At 40.7% G+C, this 18,464-nt stretch overlaps 1 protein-coding gene and 1 long non-coding RNA gene across 21 annotated transcripts in view; one reads left to right on the top strand and one right to left on the bottom strand.

Moving 5' to 3' along the window:
- SLC8A1 (solute carrier family 8 member A1) overlaps nucleotides 1-18,464 on the bottom strand; it is a 390,011-nt gene that overhangs the window by 45,836 nt on the left and 325,711 nt on the right. For 10 of the 20 annotated variants that reach the window (XM_077134079.1, XM_077134062.1, XM_077134060.1 and 7 more), the window contains 6 exons: nucleotides 16,021-16,041; nucleotides 15,563-15,580; nucleotides 15,439-15,453; nucleotides 11,576-11,644; nucleotides 6,638-6,768; nucleotides 2,702-2,801 (listed from right to left, as the gene is read on the bottom strand). In XM_077134079.1, coding sequence (XP_076990194.1) covers nucleotides 2,702-2,801; nucleotides 6,638-6,768; nucleotides 11,576-11,644; nucleotides 15,439-15,453; nucleotides 15,563-15,580; nucleotides 16,021-16,041 — 354 coding nt within the window. The remainder of the gene's footprint in view (nucleotides 1-2,701; nucleotides 2,802-6,637; nucleotides 6,769-11,575; nucleotides 11,645-15,438; nucleotides 15,454-15,562; nucleotides 15,581-16,020; nucleotides 16,042-18,464) is intronic. The other 10 variants (XM_077134067.1, XM_077134074.1, XM_077134068.1 and 7 more) reach the window with 5 other exon arrangements.
- Nucleotides 13,825-18,464, top strand: part of LOC143660734 (uncharacterized) — a 69,551-nt gene continuing 64,911 nt past the window's right edge. Inside the window, exons 1-2 of the long non-coding RNA XR_013164214.1 lie at nucleotides 13,825-14,204; nucleotides 15,077-15,183. This is a non-coding gene — a long non-coding RNA (uncharacterized LOC143660734). The remainder of the gene's footprint in view (nucleotides 14,205-15,076; nucleotides 15,184-18,464) is intronic.

Raw genomic sequence — 18,464 nt, forward strand, 5'->3', positions numbered from 1 at the left:
CACTTCCCTTTGATTTTTAGGGAATTGAACGGCATTCCCTTTAAGGGACTATGAACTAGGCTGTAAGAAAGAGACTTAACCACTAAAGAAAAACAGCTTTCATATTTCGAGCTCCAGCTCAAACTGCACAGAGAAATGACCCCCAGTACAGCCCTTTAAAAGCAATTTAATATTTTTAATAAAGCAAATCTTTCTGATAGTCAACTATTTAGCCATGAAACCTTAAAATCTAATGAAATTTTGTTTTTAATAAATGCTGCTTCCCAAATTTTATTGTCCATTTAACAACCTGGGAGCATTAACATTCTTTAGCCATTTAAATTTAATTGTAATGACACATACTGATTCTCTTAACTTCCTTCGTATAATTTAATGCCTATAAAATATGCATTTTTCCTTTCTGATATTTTACGTCTCAAAATGGTAAATAAGGCCAATTTACCCAGCAGCCTGCAAATTTCTAAGCTGTTGCATCGTATTCCTAAGGAGTCATTTAGAAACATAAAACAAAATATATTGTACAAGAAAACACTGCATGAGAGGTTTTGTGTTTTGTTCATTAGCGGTTCAAAGAATTCGGGCAGGATCTAGTTCCTTCATGACATAGGAAGAGGTGACAAGGCAAGTGTCACTCAATGAAATGGAGGTGGGGAACAGTTTTCCTTACCTTAAAAATTCTCTCTCCTTTAGGAGCAGCAGACAGCACATGGGGATACTTAGGGTTCAGTAGATCAGAGTTCCAAAGCCACATAGCCTTGCTGGGTTTCAATTTCTTCTTCTTAAAGGTAACTCTCATTGTGTTTTGAGGGAATTTAATCAATGTAATATACATGAAAGTGTTTACAAGCCAAAATCTACCTCCTTTTAAATTAAAGAAGGATTAACTTCTTTAGTAGTTTCTCTATATATCTGTTCTCACTAGGATCAATGATACAACTTTGACCTTTTTAGTGGTATAACCTTTTCCATTGCCACACAGTGGTTATAAATGTTGGCCAGGGTCCCCGATGGTTACAAAAATGTGTGACCAGACCTACCCAAACCACTCCATTTCTAGAAAAGCAAATTCAGCATTAACACATCTGTTGATGGAGTCATCTTGGCAACCCTAAAATGACAGCCTTCATATAAAGCTGTCTCCTTCCACAGCTTTATTCTTCTCCATGGTAAGGAGCATCATGCATTCGTTTCACTCTTCTTGTCGTATTTGTGTTCTCCTCCATTAGAAGATCTGCATGCTCAGGCAGAGTACTTGTCCCTTTTCTTCCTGTTGTATCCCCAGCACCAAGAACAATGACTGACTATAGAAAAATGAATGAATGACACCCAGTATATGACCTTTAGACAAACACTCATCCACGTGCAGCCAAAGGAAACCTGAGGATATCAGGAAGGGTTCACTAAGGCTTATGTGACCTTTACTGTTTCAATTCTGATATGTCAAAGCCCATAAAATCATTGGTGCACTTCTAATGTTTCCTATTATTGGCCTCATCAGCAGTTTCTTATTCAATTCATCTTTGTCCTTTTCATTTTCCTGTCTGTGAAGAGGGAGTATAGCTCATGCCTCTGGTGCTAATCTTAGATTTATGGAGAAACAAAAGCCATAATGAGTCTCTCCCTCCCCCCATTAGAACTTAAATGTAAATTTTAAGCCCACTCTCCTAAGCAATGACATACCATTAAGATTCATAAATTTCATTGTATACTTAACTGCAAGAAACCAAATCATGGTTATATAAACACCGCTAATAATAAACAGATACTCAATTTTTTTACCACCCTCCGTGCCCACAGTACTTGGGAAAGCTGTCAAATTATCCTGTGGCAGATTGGAAAGAGGAGATTGTATGAGAAGTCATGGCCAACTGCCTGTGATGCTGTTTCCATACTTTACAGTTCGGGAATCACTATTTGGAAAGCTCTAGCTTTGTTCATTAGCTGCAACAGCAGAAGATGTGCCTGTGGGGATCTTTAAAAAGAAAGAATCAGCGTAGATCAAGCAGAAGAGGTGGGAAAAATTCCCACTGGAGTGTGTCGCCTTTTTGAATCTTCCAGAGGGATTTTTCTCTATCTTTCTAAAATCACACAGAAGGTGGGTGAGGTTTGAGGATGCAGGAAGGGGACACTTCTTTCCGTATTTAATTTCATCAGGTCTCTGACTCTGTGAGTTTGAAAAACACTTCATTTTGTAGGATTTTCCTAAATAAAACTCTGCACTTTCCTCAGGCGGGAATAAACAGAACGTGAATCTCTTTCCATTTCTAGAGCCAGTGCAAACATTTATTTGTTAAATGTTGCTGAAGCGAGTGTAAAATGATGCAGATGGTAGTGCTAAAGTGTATAAATGTCACTCTTTTCCATCCATTATTTTGCTGCCTCTTTTCTGACCTTCAGATGAGCACCTGGTGTGGGCTTTTAAGGAATCTTCCAGAAAAAAGCCTTATGATTGAGCATCAGTGAGTTAAAGATACAATAGACTTTAAATTTATCTTGTCCACTTCCAGAAGAAAAGACAATATTGATGGGGGGTGGCGGGGGGAATATCGAACCCATGTGCATATGCACAAATATCTCTATTTCTCTTGTATTTTTCCCACGGAAGTCCTTTAGTATTTTGCCGTAGGCTAAGCGGTCGCAATTGTAAAACTAGGCTCAAAACAGGCCGTTTAATTTATAACACCCACAGAAAGGCACTCACCCGCGCTGACAGTGATAGCTTCAATGAACTGCTCTCTCCAGCTGTTAGTCCCCACCACAAGGGCAAGGTTTGTCTTCTTAATTAGTTTGTCCACCGTACTCTAAAAGGGTTGAAAAGAATAAGATAGTAACTGCTGGGTACCTTAAGGCCTGGGGGAAATCTAAAATCTCGCTGATGTTGAAATCCCAGAGTTATATAAAGTGTAGCAGATGTTAAGCTCAGAGCAACAGAACTGACATCAAGCATGTCATGATTAAGCAAACAAGCGGAGGTCTTAGTTTGAAACCTTTTGAAATGGAAACTTCTTAGTCCCAGATACAAGCCTCCTTTGCTGCTTTAATGGCCAGGGAAGTAGAGCCTCAGTGTTTAGAACAGTGGATGTTGCAAAAGCCCATCCCGTTCCCCTTGAATGCTTTATGGACGTGTGCTCCTCTACCGCCTCCTCTATCCTGTGCTGTCTGCAACTGGATTAATACATTCTCTGCTCAGCACTGCATGCCTGTGAGTAACCGGAAGTGGCAGACAGATTATGAAACTCTAAACTCTTCTCACTGCACTTCTGTTTATCAATGAAAACACAGCAAGATTGCACAGCCTCAAGGCTGCTGCATGGTCAGTGGTAAACGGATTCTTCTTTGACTACTAGTTCTGTCAGCCTCATGGCTGCTAGAGAATTCCACTCGCACCTGACTTCTGTTGCAAACAAGAAAAGATAACATAGAAAAGGGTCAATTCTTATGGAGGAAGGGCACGTTGCCATTTACCTTGCACTGAATTTCCCTGTTTACTAACCCCCGTTCTGCATGCCCCTTACTTCTCTTCAGAGTGTTGCCAGCCCTTGGTTTTGTACAGTTAGCACTCTCCAGATTTCTACATGTCAGTAATGTGACAACAGGAGCAGCTAAGCATTCACAAGGAAACTAAATAAGCAGATGCACCCAAAGCGCTACCACAAACCAGAGCAACTATAGGGAGAGAAGGGTGACTTCCACTAACATCGAGGCTTCCCAGAGACACTACCACGTGGACTAATTAATCTACAAACAGCCACACTTACTGTCAGGGCATCCTCGAATTCCCACTAATTGCAAAGAGGCAGAAAACACGTATTATTTGCCTTAGGTCAAAATCTGTACATGTTTAATGCAGCCCTCCTGAATTGACTACAGTCTGAGAGAAACCACATCATCAGCTAACTGGGGGCAAGGAAGATGTGATCTGGCAGCCCGTGTGAGAGGCCAAAGCTAAAGTCAGAAGGCCCAACGTGTCAGCTCAAGGGAAGTCATTTGAATACACATGAAACAGCGAGAAGACAAACATGAAAGGACCCATCCCCAACCTGCCCACTCCATTTCCAAAATCATTCTTAGCTAGACAACATGGCCTTAGGATGGTGACCTTTGGGTGTCCAGCCTTGCGGCTGCAGTTCTAGTGCTAAACAGTCGCTGTTCCTGGCCACTATAATTTGGATGGAGCACATGACATGCAACTGTCTTTTCTCTCTTGCCTCAGTCACATTTTCTCAAGAACTCTTTAGGCTGAAGCCAAGGCAGAGAATCCCATCAACTGGGAGATGAACAGTTGTACAGAGAAACAGCTCTCACAGACTGTCTTCCAGAAATAGCTGCTAAACAACAAGATTTTCAGATAATATTCAAAATTTATATATGTACATAATGCAGGGGAGATTTTAAATTTTAGCTCAGGTTATCCCTGGAGGAGTGCGGTCTATGGGGGGTTTTCCTAGGACTTAGTTTGCACTTGTGTCCTCCCTTGATCTATGGGAGAACTGGGAACTAGTATAGATGAATTGAAGTTCAGATATCTGACCTTTGACCTTGCCATCTTTGCTTATCTGGAGGCATCTTAATTAAGTGAGAAGCTTGTCACTTAATCCAGCTGTGCTGGATTTAGAAGTGATTGTTAGACCCTCACCCTCAGCCATGGGTTGGTAAAGCCACGCCCTTCTTCCCAACAGAGTAAACAGGACCTCAGAGTACACTGAGGTGCACCCAGATTTGGATTTCTAATACAAATTCTAGGAGCTGTAAGCATGGTCTCTAAAGCAGCTATGTTCTAGAAAACGATATTCCTTAAAAGAATGAGATTCCTATCAAAACTGATACTTGGGAGCACTTCAGCAACATGCCCCCAAGGAATCCTGCAGGTGTTCATTGTAACTGTGTTGATGAACTTTGGGGAGAACAGAGGAAATGGTCTATGGAAGGTATTTGAGGGGGGACTTACTCCCCCCTCCCCGAATTGAACTCATGCAAAGAGACTCGGGAATCTTTCAGATCCTTGGATCATTGGAGGGGTTGTACCAGAGAGTGCTTTGGAACTGAGAAGGCTTTGCTGCCTGAAGACTGTGCCCTGTCCTACCCAGCCCAAGGCTTCCTAGAAAGAATTTTCCATGATAGCTCTTTCTAGTCATGGGTACATGGAAGGGGGAGTTTGGGGACTGTCCCATTGAGGGAGAGACACACCAACCCCCACGAGAGCCTGGATGGGATGGGGTTCCAGTTCACTCTGGAAATGTGAACAATCTCTGCTGCAGCAAGTGACACCAGGCTCTCTGACTGCAGGTGAAAAGAGGGTGAAAGAGGAAGACGGAGGGCTGACTCATGGATAAGAGGCCAAAAAAACTGGTCTGCAGAAATGGTCAGTCTGAGATTTCTGTACCTCTGGGATTAAAGAGAACTTGGGCATGTTCCAGTCAACTGTGCAACAAGCCAAGTTCCAGATCAAACAATGCCTGGGCTCTGGTGGTCAGGGACTGCCTAGAAAACATTTGTCCCCAGTGTTTACTCCAGCTCTTTCCTTCTAGGGGGATGAATGAGAGGAAGAGTTAGATAAATTCTCAGTGGCCTGAAAGAGAACGTTAAATTGCATTTTTATCTTTGGAATATTCCACTTTCATTATAAAGACATTTTTCTTTCCACCTGTCTCTTATCAGACACCTCAATTCGTGAACTAAATTAAAAAAACAATTAATGGCCCAGCTAAGGGAAAAGAGGCCACTACCATGAAAAATATAGAGAAATTACTGAGGTCTCTTAGTTGGTGACCTGATTCTCCCTTTTAGAATCCTTACTTCGGTTTTTAAAGCAGAAGCAGAATCTGTTTTAGAAAAGTAGGTGGTAAAAATATTACTGTGCTCTAGGTTTGTAATTTTGGAACGCGAGAAAGGGGCTGCTCTTTTTCAGATCAATCCATTTGGGGTCTAATCCATTTTCCCTAGGACCATGAGTGTGAGATAGAATATAAGGTGAGAGGGGTGGAGGAAACTGCTAAGGATGGGTAGGGAGTTTCACCTCAAGGTCTTAAACTTCTGAGAAAAGACCTTTCATCATCTGGAGAACTCAGAGTTTAATTTTGTCAACTCAGTTATAAACTCTCTGGTTGCAAAAACTATAGCTTCCATTTGTTGGTTGTACTAAAATGTCCTTGAATCTGAAGAGGATGACTAAATACAATGGGATATTCCATAGGGAGAGTTTACCATCCCCCATCCAAATAAAAAAACCTTCTAATTTTCAATAGTGTGAGTGCTTTGCTTCTGGCAGATTTATGAGCTTTTTCAACTAGAGCTTGGTTTCCTCCACATGTAACAATTTCTTGGAATCCACTATTGCCTCTTCCTTGCTATCCCCTTAGACAAAGCCCACACCTTTGGGGGGCATCTTCGACCCTGTGCAGTGATGGATGCTATCAGCTGGGCCTTCCTTCTGATGCTGCTTGGCTTACAGGTCCCCTTGATTTCCCACTAACTTTACAATTCCATTTCTGCTCTTAAGATCTCTCAATTCACAAGACAGCTCCTGAAATTGCATCTGACTCTCTTTCCAGATGGTTCTTACTGCAGAGGCCAACGTTTTGAGCAGCCCTGGTCCCAAGATGGGCCTGGCCTCCCTTGGGCAGAGTTGTGAGCCTACCTTGAACTCATAGGATTCTTCAATGATCACTTCCAGCTTGGTGTGTTCTCCCAGAATGGGGCGCCCCATTTCTGCGATTCGCCGCTCTTCCTCCTCTTTGCTGGTCAGCGGCTGCCTGTCATCACATTCCCCTGTGAAAGGGAAGGGCAGGAAAGTGAACAATGCGCTCATTTGCATTTGGAAACCCCTGGATCCTGTTACGAGAAAACCCAGAGGGAAGGAAGCCCTGATGACCTACTAAAAATTCCTTGGGTAAGATCGTAAGGTTAGAAGGGAGCATTGGGCAGGATCTCGGCATTTCTGGGAGTACAACACCACGGCAGGTGATTACAGGGCCCACAATCTAAGCTGATGACTCAGGCCAAGGTGCAGTTCAGGGAAAGCAGCTCACAAGAAAGCAGCTCACAAGGCAGCACAATGACAGAGACTCTGCTTGCACACTCTCTGTGTTGAGGGACTCACCCAGCTGTTCCCTGGGACATGACTAAAGGGAAACCCAATTTATAGGGCTCTGATGATGAAGAGGTCCCATCTTGCTCCTTTCTACTTTCTAGAGGCAAAAGAAAATGCCCTGGAACCAAAGAGATGGTGGAAGGGAAATCTTAGCCTTGCCAAGAGCCCCTGTTGCAAGTTAAGAAGCAAAAACTTCCATCCCACATTTTGGTAAAATGCCCGGGCTCTGGTGCTTCCTCTTTCTGTTGCAAAGCTGAAATGTGTTAGGAAGACTTTGACAATGTTAATGTTAAAGTAAACAGGAGGGTGAGGGTGAGGCCTTTGGGGAGTTAATAGTGGCTCACCATGTGAGCGTGATTATGTCCAGAACCACCATGTAGCGTATACACCAGGAGAGGCTGGTGGGTGCTGGGAAAATATTAATGGACCTGGGAGTCCATTAGTGCGGGGAAGCTCACAGATGGCTTCTCTCTGCATGAAGGTCGTTAGGACAAATTCCAGTCTGAAAAGGCCATGCCTGTAGGAAGGACAAAGACTAGTCTCGTCATCACTCCACCCCCTTCTCTTTCAGGGTCAGGATGCTGAAGCAAGACAGGTCATTTCCTTGCAAACTGAAGAATGTCTCCAGGGAGGTAGCATCTGCAGTATAGGAGGATCTTAGCCCTGAAGCCCTGACTTCCAGAACTTCCCAGCAAACTGCCTGCCATTGGGATCTGTTGACTGAGACAGCAAAGTGGGCGAGACTTCTAGGTCAGGCGGACATGCATAAGCATCTTGCCTTTTGCATTCAGGCATCAGCTGCTGCAGGAACCCATACCTCCCAACCCACCAGAGACCCTTGGCTTGGCTTCTCCTCTGCTGAGGGACCCTGCTGTGGTGGCTTCATTTGCTGCTCTAGCAATCATCATAGAAAACAGTTCCTAGGCCAGTTGTTCATTGCCAGGACATGGAGCAGGTGGGCTAGAGGTACCGCCAGCATTTTTATATATCAAATGTCAAAACCATCTGCAGGCAAAAGCAGAGGTAGCATACCAACTCATTCTTTAGAAGGTAGTCAATTGTGCCTTCCTAAAAGGATATTTTAAAATTTGCTTCTGTATCCCCAGGGATGACAGGTTCCCAAACAAATAAGAGGAGGACTAAAACTAAGTGATTTGGGAATGGCCAGAAGCTGCAGAACGCTAGCAGAGGCCAAGGAGAGGAGCAAGGAGGTTAGTTTCTTTTTTACCAGTAAAAGAGGTAATATTTTTTATAGCGGGCTTGGGAAGTTATGACCCAAGGGCAGGCAAAGGATTCAGACTGGAGTCCCAAAGATTTATCCTGACCAAATGATGTGTGTCTGGCCACAGGGTAGGGATGAGATACGTGAAGTCCAATTTAGCCGGCTCTCAGATCAATCATTTTGATCCCCACCGCTTTCTGGTCCTTGAGTCCAGGATAGTGTTAGTGAGAGTTTTCAGAGGAGCAGGTTATATTAGTGTCTCTGTTCAAATCCTTGGCCAAACACGGAATCTTGGAGACTTACGTCCAGAAAGAATTAATTCCACAAGAGGTGAAATATTACAATGTGGATTTTCATGTGAATTATAAAGTCTTTGCAGGGGGGGGGTATTTATTATGGCCCACTTTCCTGTGGTTTATTTATAAATATAAAGGTGCTTTCGATAGGACTTCAGAAAATTTACACAGAATAAAAAAACAGAGAAATTACAAAAGAAGGGTGATGTGGTGGCATGTTTAACACAGCATTTCACAAAATGAAATGATTTGCAATATGATATTACATAAATGGACATGGCTGTAGATGAAATGGAATCACAGGGTGAGTGAAAGGTTATTCCCTTTTCAATCATTCTTTAGACTTTCTGATCAAGAAAAAAAACTCTTAGCATTGTACTGTTATGCCTGTGACTAGTTACCAACATTTGGGTTTCTACCCTTTTAAGAAAGAGAAAACAGGTCTCATTATACAGCCTTTGGCAGTATCTAGTTAGATTGAATAACATTTTTTCCAATATGAAATTTTTTCTCTTACTTTCTATTTATGACAAATGATACTATTTTCCATTTGTGTTATTTAAAGTTTTCTTTTAAGAATACATTTAGTGATATAGAAACATGAGGCAGCCTTAATCAATTATATTAAGTAAATAACAGTCAGGCTGGCATGCAGCCAAAGCAAAAATTGTAAAGGAGCTATGAGAATGAGCAACATTTAGGAAATACCGTTTTTAATGGATTTTGTATAGCCTAAAGCAAAGCAAAACATCCTGTCTCTATCACTTACTAATTATGGCTCAAACCTGTCTTGGGCTTCTCAATGTTGCATTTTTATACCGTTGCCTGCCCAGCTGGGAAAGCTTCCCTGTCTCCATCTAGTTAGATCCTATTTATCTCTCAAAACCCCACCTGTATAGCTTCTACTTGAATGACATGACTCATGATTAAACTATTGAGGAACAACCGCTCCAACCTTAAATTATTTCTTTAATCTTCATTGTACTTATTGAACACAGACACTTCTCATATATGTTTTTTTGTTTATCTTTTTAAAAAATTACCTTTACATACACATAGCCAGCATGCAACTTGCTCAGGACAGAACAATTATGTCTCATTGCTCTTTGATCTGTCTTTGCATCCCCAGGAGCTATTAAAATGTATGGTATATAGTAGGTGCTCCATAAATATCTATTGTTTGATTCTGCATCTCACTGTTAGAAACGTCTTTTATTTGTTCTTTGCGTACCAAAGAAACCACTTACTGAATGAATATGTCATTGTACTTGATATTGATACATTAGCATTTATTTATTTCTCAATTTTTAACACTGGGAAAGAAGAAAGATGAGTTCTATTTTTTTTTTAAGTTTCTTCTCTTTGGATGTTTTATCGAATTGAGAAATGGTTTGAAGGCTTTTTTTTTTGATCTACTATTATGTTTGTTTCCTTTTCACTTTGAGCACTGGATCAAAAGCACTCCATTTTATCATGGTCAAGGTCAGTTTCATTTTCTTGCTTATGCGGAGAAATAATGTGCTGTCATTTTAGTTTTGTTTCTCAGACAGAAAAAATATAATTCCCTCATTCTCTGTACATGTGTGCATACGCATATATGCATTGAAGACTTACCATATTTTTTGAGAGGAATACATTACCTAATAGCACAGCCTTGTGAACCAACACAACTTAAAGATCTAATACCTAATGAACAGCCACTGTTAAAATCAATATCGATGGGACATAACAATGTGATAAAACTCACCAGTTGGGATCTCCCTTTCCTCCTAAGTAACTGATTTTGCAAGCAATGGCAAATAATAAAAACGAAGAGCTACCTGGGATCTGGGAAAAGCAGAATTACACAAAGCTGTTTCTAATGCTTTCTGGCTTATTTAGGCTGCATTTTGCAGCAGCATCACTATCAGAAGCAAGTAAAGGGCCACAGGTGGGAATCCCAACTGAGAAACAGCCCAACACACATGGCTGATCTCACTATAGAGAATTGTACCCAAGGAACTACTATTGATATTCTTGAATGTACTGACAATTTCAAATCTCAATGAACAATGCAGAATTTGGAAGAGACTACAAGACCAGTGGGGCACAGTTCTGCTCCAGTTGATTTTAATCCTTCACTTTGAACTGCGGTGGGGCAGGCAGGAAAGCAGAGCCTCCATATGGATTGTATTCTGCACCTCGCTGGCCTCTCTGATGGGGCTTTAAAGAGACTGGTACTTTCATTTCCATGAGGAATACTCTGGACCAACGCTGTGGCCAGGGCTGGATAGCGTAGTTACTGAATGGGTTGTGGAGTGTGAAGAAGAGGCGAGTCTTCCCCGGGCCAACCAGAAACACTTCTACTGCCAGGAGCAGTGATGGACGACGCTGATGACTGAAGAGTTAACACCTCATCCTCATGGGAGACTTCAAAGAAGATGGTGCTCAGGCTCTAGACCCAGACTAGATTTGGAACCGCTGTGGAATCACCCAGTTACCCTGATGATGTTGACCCCACAGATGGACCATCTCTCATCTGTGCAAATATGGCTAAATAACATCACATCGCCTGGAGGCAGGTAAGGCAGGAACTCGAAACACAGGTGGGCTTTTGAAGAAACTTCATTATACTTGGATAAAAGATCCATATTTGAGGAGCAAGATTTGCAAGAATTCTGGAATATATTGAGAAGCAGGGCCCATTTGGATCAGCTTTCTCTGTAGGTCCTCCTTCTTCCCTCGGCAATGCCTCCTGTCCTGCCCTGACATGGTAATTTGTGTGTGTTTGTGTGTGTGTGTATGTGTGTGAATCACCATAACCCCGCCTGCCAGAGAAGCCACTGAATGATTTAGCAGTGGAATTATCTTCCAGAGGAGAGGGACTCAAATGTGCGCCTCTAATGGTTAGACCCAAGGAACAGTTGACAGAGGTTAGCTTTAAATGAATGAAGCTGTGGTTTTTAAGCTCGGGGATGACATGAGTACCTGCAAGGTTGATTACAGTAGAGGGAATCGGATGTTCTCTAGCATGAACTTTCCTGAAGACAGGTTGGCCTAGCAAAAGGACAGGTAGAAAATCAGCAGAGTGGATTGTACTGGTTTGCTATCAGAGTTTTGTGGAATTAGTAAGGTAAACATCACACCCAGATTCACACAGTACAAGCAACGTTAGTTTGGGGTTTGAGTGGCCGTAGGTCACTGCTAGGTTGCGGAGGGAGCAGAGCTCTGGGAGGTCACTGCCCCCCGCAGGGGGTGTAGCCAGACTGCTGCAAGGGGCTGAAATGCAGATCAGGTCCTTCAGGTCACTGCTTCCAGAAGCCTCATGGGGCAGCAGGAAGCACTCGGTGTGACGAAGAAACCTGGCTTTGCAGCCTGTCCATGCCAACAACATAGCCGGAGCAGGCTACTCCTCCAGTTTCCCACATGCAAAAAGAAAAGGGGATATAGTATGTTCTCTATTTACATCACAGTTTTGTTTGAGGGCCAGGTGTCATAACATGTGGGGACATGCTAATGACATTTCTTTCCTGGGTGGGAGGGTGTGGTGCACACTTGCAGGCTTGGCAGAAGTAAGCTATAGTCATAGCAGGCGTCAGGATTGACCAGGCCTGGGGCTTTCACTGACATCCTGGATCAGCTGACTGCTGCTATACCAGCTGTTTGCTTCCACTAAGGGCGACGCCCTGACCTGGAACCATGAGCAGTTGAACTCAGCGCCACTTCTGCTGTCTAAGCTTGGGCCAAGCATTTCTTCTCTCTGTGACTCAGTTTCCTTAACCACAAAATGAAGCCGAACTCGAGGGCTTTGTTCCTCTAATCTGTGGGGCTGGAGTGGTGACTGTGTCTTCAACTGACAGAATTTTCATAGTTTGGTTTCCTTAAAAAGCCACGTGACTTATTAAGTTGATTATATGATAAGCAAATTATGATTAGAGTAATATTGAAGTGATTATACTGACTGCTAAATGATTCTCATTAATTAGGGAACTCCATAGTCATATGTCTTAGGAGATTTGGGGACCAAACATGCCTCTCTCCTTTCCAAATTGAGTCAGAATAATTTGTTTTATAAAAAAAAATCCATATTTATGCATCTTTGCTTCCCCTTTTTTGGGGGATCTTTTTAATTTTGCATTTGACTAGAATTCATACTGATGCCATTTATCAGAAATAGTTGGGCTTTGATTTGAAAAAGAGGCTCAATGTATAATTTCAAAATACAAATAGAAATGGGGGGGTTGGGAGAAAAAGAAAGGAGGGCAGTGCTGGGATTAGAACAGTTGTCACAGCCCAAGATTTAAAGTCGAAAATCTGGCTGTGAGCCCTGAAGTAGGCTCACAACTTTCTCTGAGCCTTCATTCCCTCCTCTGTATTTGAGAACAATAAAATCGTACTCTATAACATTATGTGGGAGATTCAGTGAAATAATGAATTAAAAAAGCTTTGCAAATTTTAATGAGCTATACCACAAAGGGTGTTCTCAAGTCATAAGGCTGGAGAGTAGAGGGAGAATGAGGTCATAATTCAAAACAAGGGCCTTTGAATGAGGCAAAGTCTAGGAACAAAGGTGGAGATGTGCAAATTCCAAAAGCACCACCAGCACTTCCTGTCTACCACTAATGAGATCTCTGAACTATGGGTATTGAGCTATGGACCAAATGACTTTTTCAATTTCCATATATCCTGCTTCGAATTTATATTTTTCACATTCAGCTGCACTAGTTCATGTAAAAGCTGCAGGAAAAATTCAGGGACTGGATCAATTCTCTTGTACTTCTCCTCAAAGGTTTGACATCAAAGCTCCAAACTGACTTCAAAGGAAAGCTCTTTAGGGCATAAAACTGCTTTCCATCTTGTAGACCTAAGGTTTAGAGCGTTTCCCCAGGAAAATCTATAGATAGCAGTTCCCTGGAATTATGGCCTGGTTGAGGATAAGGGCTATGTAAAGTGAGACAGTGCACAGGAAAATAGGAATGTTCTGGAACATTTTGTCATTTTAACTGCATTGACTTCAAATGGTAACAATAGAAAAAAACCATTTCATATCGAAAACTATTTCATATTAAAATTTCATCTGTAAATAAAAATTAATTGAGCTACATGAAATGACAGAAACTTCTGGAGGAAGCAATTCTGTCATCTTGGAGGTGAGATGTGGCCAAGGTTGCAAATGTTGATCATAAGTGGACAGATATTCTAGAACTCAGATAGGAAGAATTCCTGAGAAAAGAAAATTAGAATTCTATGGCTTTAGGTACTAACAGGGAAGATAGTTCGAATGATATGGAGGGAAGGCCCTTATAACCAAACCCTGACATGGCCAATGATAGAGAAAATAGGAAGCCATCCAATGTATTTTAACAAGGCATTTTATAGCCAAAGACTATATATAGCTAAGGTCTCACTATCAGGCTGCAAACAGGGCCACTAGACACTATACGATTTCTACAATGGCTGACTCTTTTGTTTATCAATTACTTCAATCAAATCATGAAGACTGGCTTGTGAAATTTTTGAATTCCTCTAATCTAGCAAGGATACTTAATTTATGACAGAATCAGAATATTTCCAAGAAGACGTCAATGGGTTAAAATACAAGATGAGGAAAGAGAAGGTAAATGTTTTTAAAAAATTAAATATAAATTCTTGTACGTGGACTCAAGAATGTTGCCTTCAGTCATGAAGGACTAGGAAGACTGACCTAGGAGACCCTTCAATGAATCAGGTTTAAGGATTCCTAGATATGGACTTATCCTGTTTAACATTTTTATCCCTCTCAATTTTTATGCCTCTAAGAGTCTATGAATCAGTTTATCATTGAACATTGGGTCTGGAGAGAAGCATTACCCATGTTCAGAAAGTTCTATTTTGGGCAGAAACCAAAGTGATTGATCATGAATTTACATTCACAATGGTTTAAGTGATCACCAACCCCCAGCATGGCATTTTTTGAATTATAAGTTTTAGAATTATTTCCTTTCTAAATACTTTTATTCAGCTCTCTAGTTTAAAGGAAAAAACAATCAGAATCTTGCTACCTGCGCAATACACTGGGAAATGCCACGTAAAATGGTGATTACTCACATATTCAGCCTACGGCTTCTGACAAATTTGATACTTGCCTCCCTCTCTATATCTGAGAGGTGACTCTGAGAGGGCAAGAAAGTATTTAGGGCCAAAAAAGAGAGGACCCGAGAGGGAACTGTCTTCCTTCTGTATGCAAGACCACTTCAGAGTTGTGCTAAAGGGTGCCATCAGCACAGACTGGACACCATTCTGAAATGAAGGGTTTTGAACTTCTTGACTGGCATTTTGCATCTTTACAAAACATGGTGAAATGCACGTCATGTGGGAGGAATGCTACTCGTCACCATGTTATTAATGTTAAAACTTAAACTGCCACAGTGGGGTGCAAATTGTTGTGTTGAGATGAGGGGAACTGACTGCTCAATCCTCTCGTAACACAGCCTTATCCATTCTTCACAGGAGTCTGAGCTTGGACCACGGAACATCTTAAATGGGAACTCTTATGTTTCCTTGAGGCTGGCAGAGGTGTGTTAAATTGTTCAGGTATTCATCGGGACATCTAGCAGGTAAGCCACATCCTCACTGCTAGAGGAATATTTGCAAATCCATCCGTGTCAAAATGTGAATAACTACAAACACGCATGTTTACAAATAAACGCTACACACATGATGTTAATGCGTAAAATGTTAACTGTGTAACGTCAGCAAGAGCACACCACGTGCCACAATTAAACATTAATACATGTTATGTAAGATGTGGTTTGGATTTGATTTTAAGCGCATTGGGGGGGGAATGAACATATTTTTAAAAGTTGTCTTACCATACAGGTATTTTCCTTCATTAGAAGCAAATAAAAATGAGAAATGATTTTTAAAAATGTAATAACATATGGTGAAAACAGTAAAAAATAAATTTTGATGGTGTTAGACTTTAAAAATTCATACCTGTTATTGTGAAGCCACCTAAAAAAGAAAAAGATAAATAAAAGTTACAATTTAGTTAGCGTACACCCTATATAACAAATCCCAGTGACATAAGACTGCCTGATCCCCCACCCAAGGCATACAATCTTGCCAAGTTATATTTACAATTAAGAAAAAAGTGAACACATCCGTTCATGGCATAATGACTAAATCTTCTTTTAAGATTGCAGGATTAGTGCACAAACTTAAATTTTTGAGCACACTTAGGAAATCGCTGATATTTTTAAGGTTACACTAAACTAAAAACGTTATAATAATTACTTGACCTTTACAAAAATGAGGACAACGGTCCTAAACAACAGTCCTGCTGGTAAATCAACAGAGATAACAGAAGAGTCAGCAAGATACTATGTCACCAGATTAGAAATGGAAAATAATCTAGAAAAATGGAAAGGAAATGCAAGAGATGAAATGCTTACCAAGCTCATTCAATAACAGGGCTGTGAAGGAAACAGACAAAAACAAACACAGAATAAGAGACCAGATGAATAATGAAAATAAGAGGAATATCAGCAGAAAGAAATCCAGGAAGATCTGATTCGGGTGGTGGGAAGCCACTGCTAAAAAACTGGTTTGCTGCAAGGAAATGGGGCAATGGACTTCTTTCCAAATCAAAGCCCCAACAGAGTGTTTCTTCAAATATGTGTGATTTAGATATAATAACATATATGTATACACACATACACATATATGTATATCATGTATAGATATAATTCACTTTATATCTTTCTTTACATTTAATAAGAAATTTCTACCATATCTTGTTTACTATATATAGTAGAAACATTTTAAGAAGTCACTTCTAAACTTTGAGTGAGTCTTCCTCAATAATATTGCCTGGGATTTAGGCCAACCTATGGAAATCGTAAATCAGCCAGAATTTCAAATATAGCATTTTTCATTCAGCTAGAACAGATAAATCCCAGAAAAGCCCTTCTGGGCTACTTTGCCTGGAAGGGGACTCTGACCTAAGGCCAAGTTCTCTCTCTCTCTCTCTGGCAATTTTATTTTCATGATATTTTGGCCACCAAGAAATGCTTACGCTTTTTAAACTCTAAAAGCTTAAGAGCCCCACACATTAGTGCCAATCGTGTGTCCTTGTCGGTGACTTTTGCACATTATATTTGGATCCCGGAAACTGATAGGCAGTGAGGATGGGAGACGGGGGTGAAAAATGGATAGTTTGCTTTTCAGCTTATGTGCTTTAAATCCTGATTAGACTATAGTATTTTATTTTGGTGAAAGCTACTTGCTAAATGTGTCAAATAAATTACTTTCAAATTGTTGAGGGGAATGTAGCATTTACATTTTCAGGCCCCAGTTCCCCCTTTAACCTCAGTGCCATTAAAGGCTACTTTTTAAAAGAAATCCGTCATTTTATTTATAGTGATAAGGATCAACTTGGTCATTGCAAAAACTGGGCAGTGCTGTCAAGGAATTTTAATTTCTCTTATATGAGATCATATTTTACTAAAACGACCACTGAAAGAGTTGTATCCAAGACATTCAACCTTCAGACAAAAGACAGGTCTTTGGAAGAATACATTTAGAAGTGCCTTTTCTGGTATCTTTAATGAGGCATTTTTGATCCCGTCTTTGTAACAAATCAGCATAGTTTTCTAAGGTATCTTTTTCCTTCTGGCTACTGCCCACGGAGCAGGTTACAGAGATTCCTTTAAATAGGCTGCGGTGCTTTTTTCTCTGTCCCTCCAAAGGCTCCTGCCACCATTTTGAACATGGTGAAGTGGGTGACAGACACTTTTTTGTTCTAATGGACTCTAAAGTCAGTGAGTTCTCATAAACGTGAGATCTTTTATTTCCCCAAATGTTGGTTCTCTTCTGAATCAGTTCTGTATATTTGATTTTCTCCTTTGTGCTGAAGCAAAAGTATAAACTTCTTGCCAAGTGGTCCATCTAGTACCTCCTACACTGTTATTAATATGTGGGGTGCTTAGTTCATGTGCATAATTAGGTGAGCAGTATTCCTATTAAAATGTCTACTATTAAAGGATTATCACAGGCAGCTCTGCAAAGCTGATATAAAATTCCTGTTCTGCCTTATCAAATGTGGGTCACATAAAATAGTTATGGAATGAGAGATAGGAAGGAAAGTTGGCTTCTTTTTAAAAAAAAATTTCTAAAACTTTTTTATATGAACCAACAAAATCCAGTTATAAGAATATTGCCTATTTTTTTTACTCTGCATGTTAGAGTAAAGATACTCTGCATCTTATACATCCTCTGTATAAGAATCATCTGACCAAAAGAGTTCAGAGATTAGGCTGGACAGGGCCTTAAGCAAGGGTTAAATTCTTACCCTTAAAGGGTCACATCCTTTCCATTAAAAAATGGATATGGCTATATTTTCATGTACATAGTACCTTTGAAATGTCATATTTGATGATATGAAAAACATATGCCAAAATGGACACTAGAATATCGATAGATAACACTGCTTATTAAGGATCTTTGCTCTTATTGCATTTTATTTTTCAAAAATCTGGGTTCCTTCAAAAGGCCTACCTATTGAATTCTTCCGAAATGTTGTATTGTCATGAGACTCATCTACTATTCCAAATGGATATTAAATAGTCCTTATCACTAGCATTTTAGGGAAGATTTTAGTAGTCGGAACCAAACTTTAGTAGTGAGAAACTAAATGCATAAGCCATTTTTTTTGTGTGTGCATCATTTCTGAATTGAAGAAATCTCTTTCAGCATTTACCAAATCTGGTTGTCAATCAAGGTTAGTTTGCACTTCCTGAAGGAAACGGGCATGGTTCGGTGCGCTTGTGAGTTAGGGGAGGGAAACGAAACTGCTAAAGCTTTGAAGGAAATGAAACATAGTACTTGGAAGCCGAGG

This window comes from Tamandua tetradactyla, chromosome 17 (genome assembly GCF_023851605.1).
Source record: "Tamandua tetradactyla isolate mTamTet1 chromosome 17, mTamTet1.pri, whole genome shotgun sequence".
Lineage (NCBI taxonomy): Eukaryota > Metazoa > Chordata > Mammalia > Pilosa > Myrmecophagidae > Tamandua > Tamandua tetradactyla.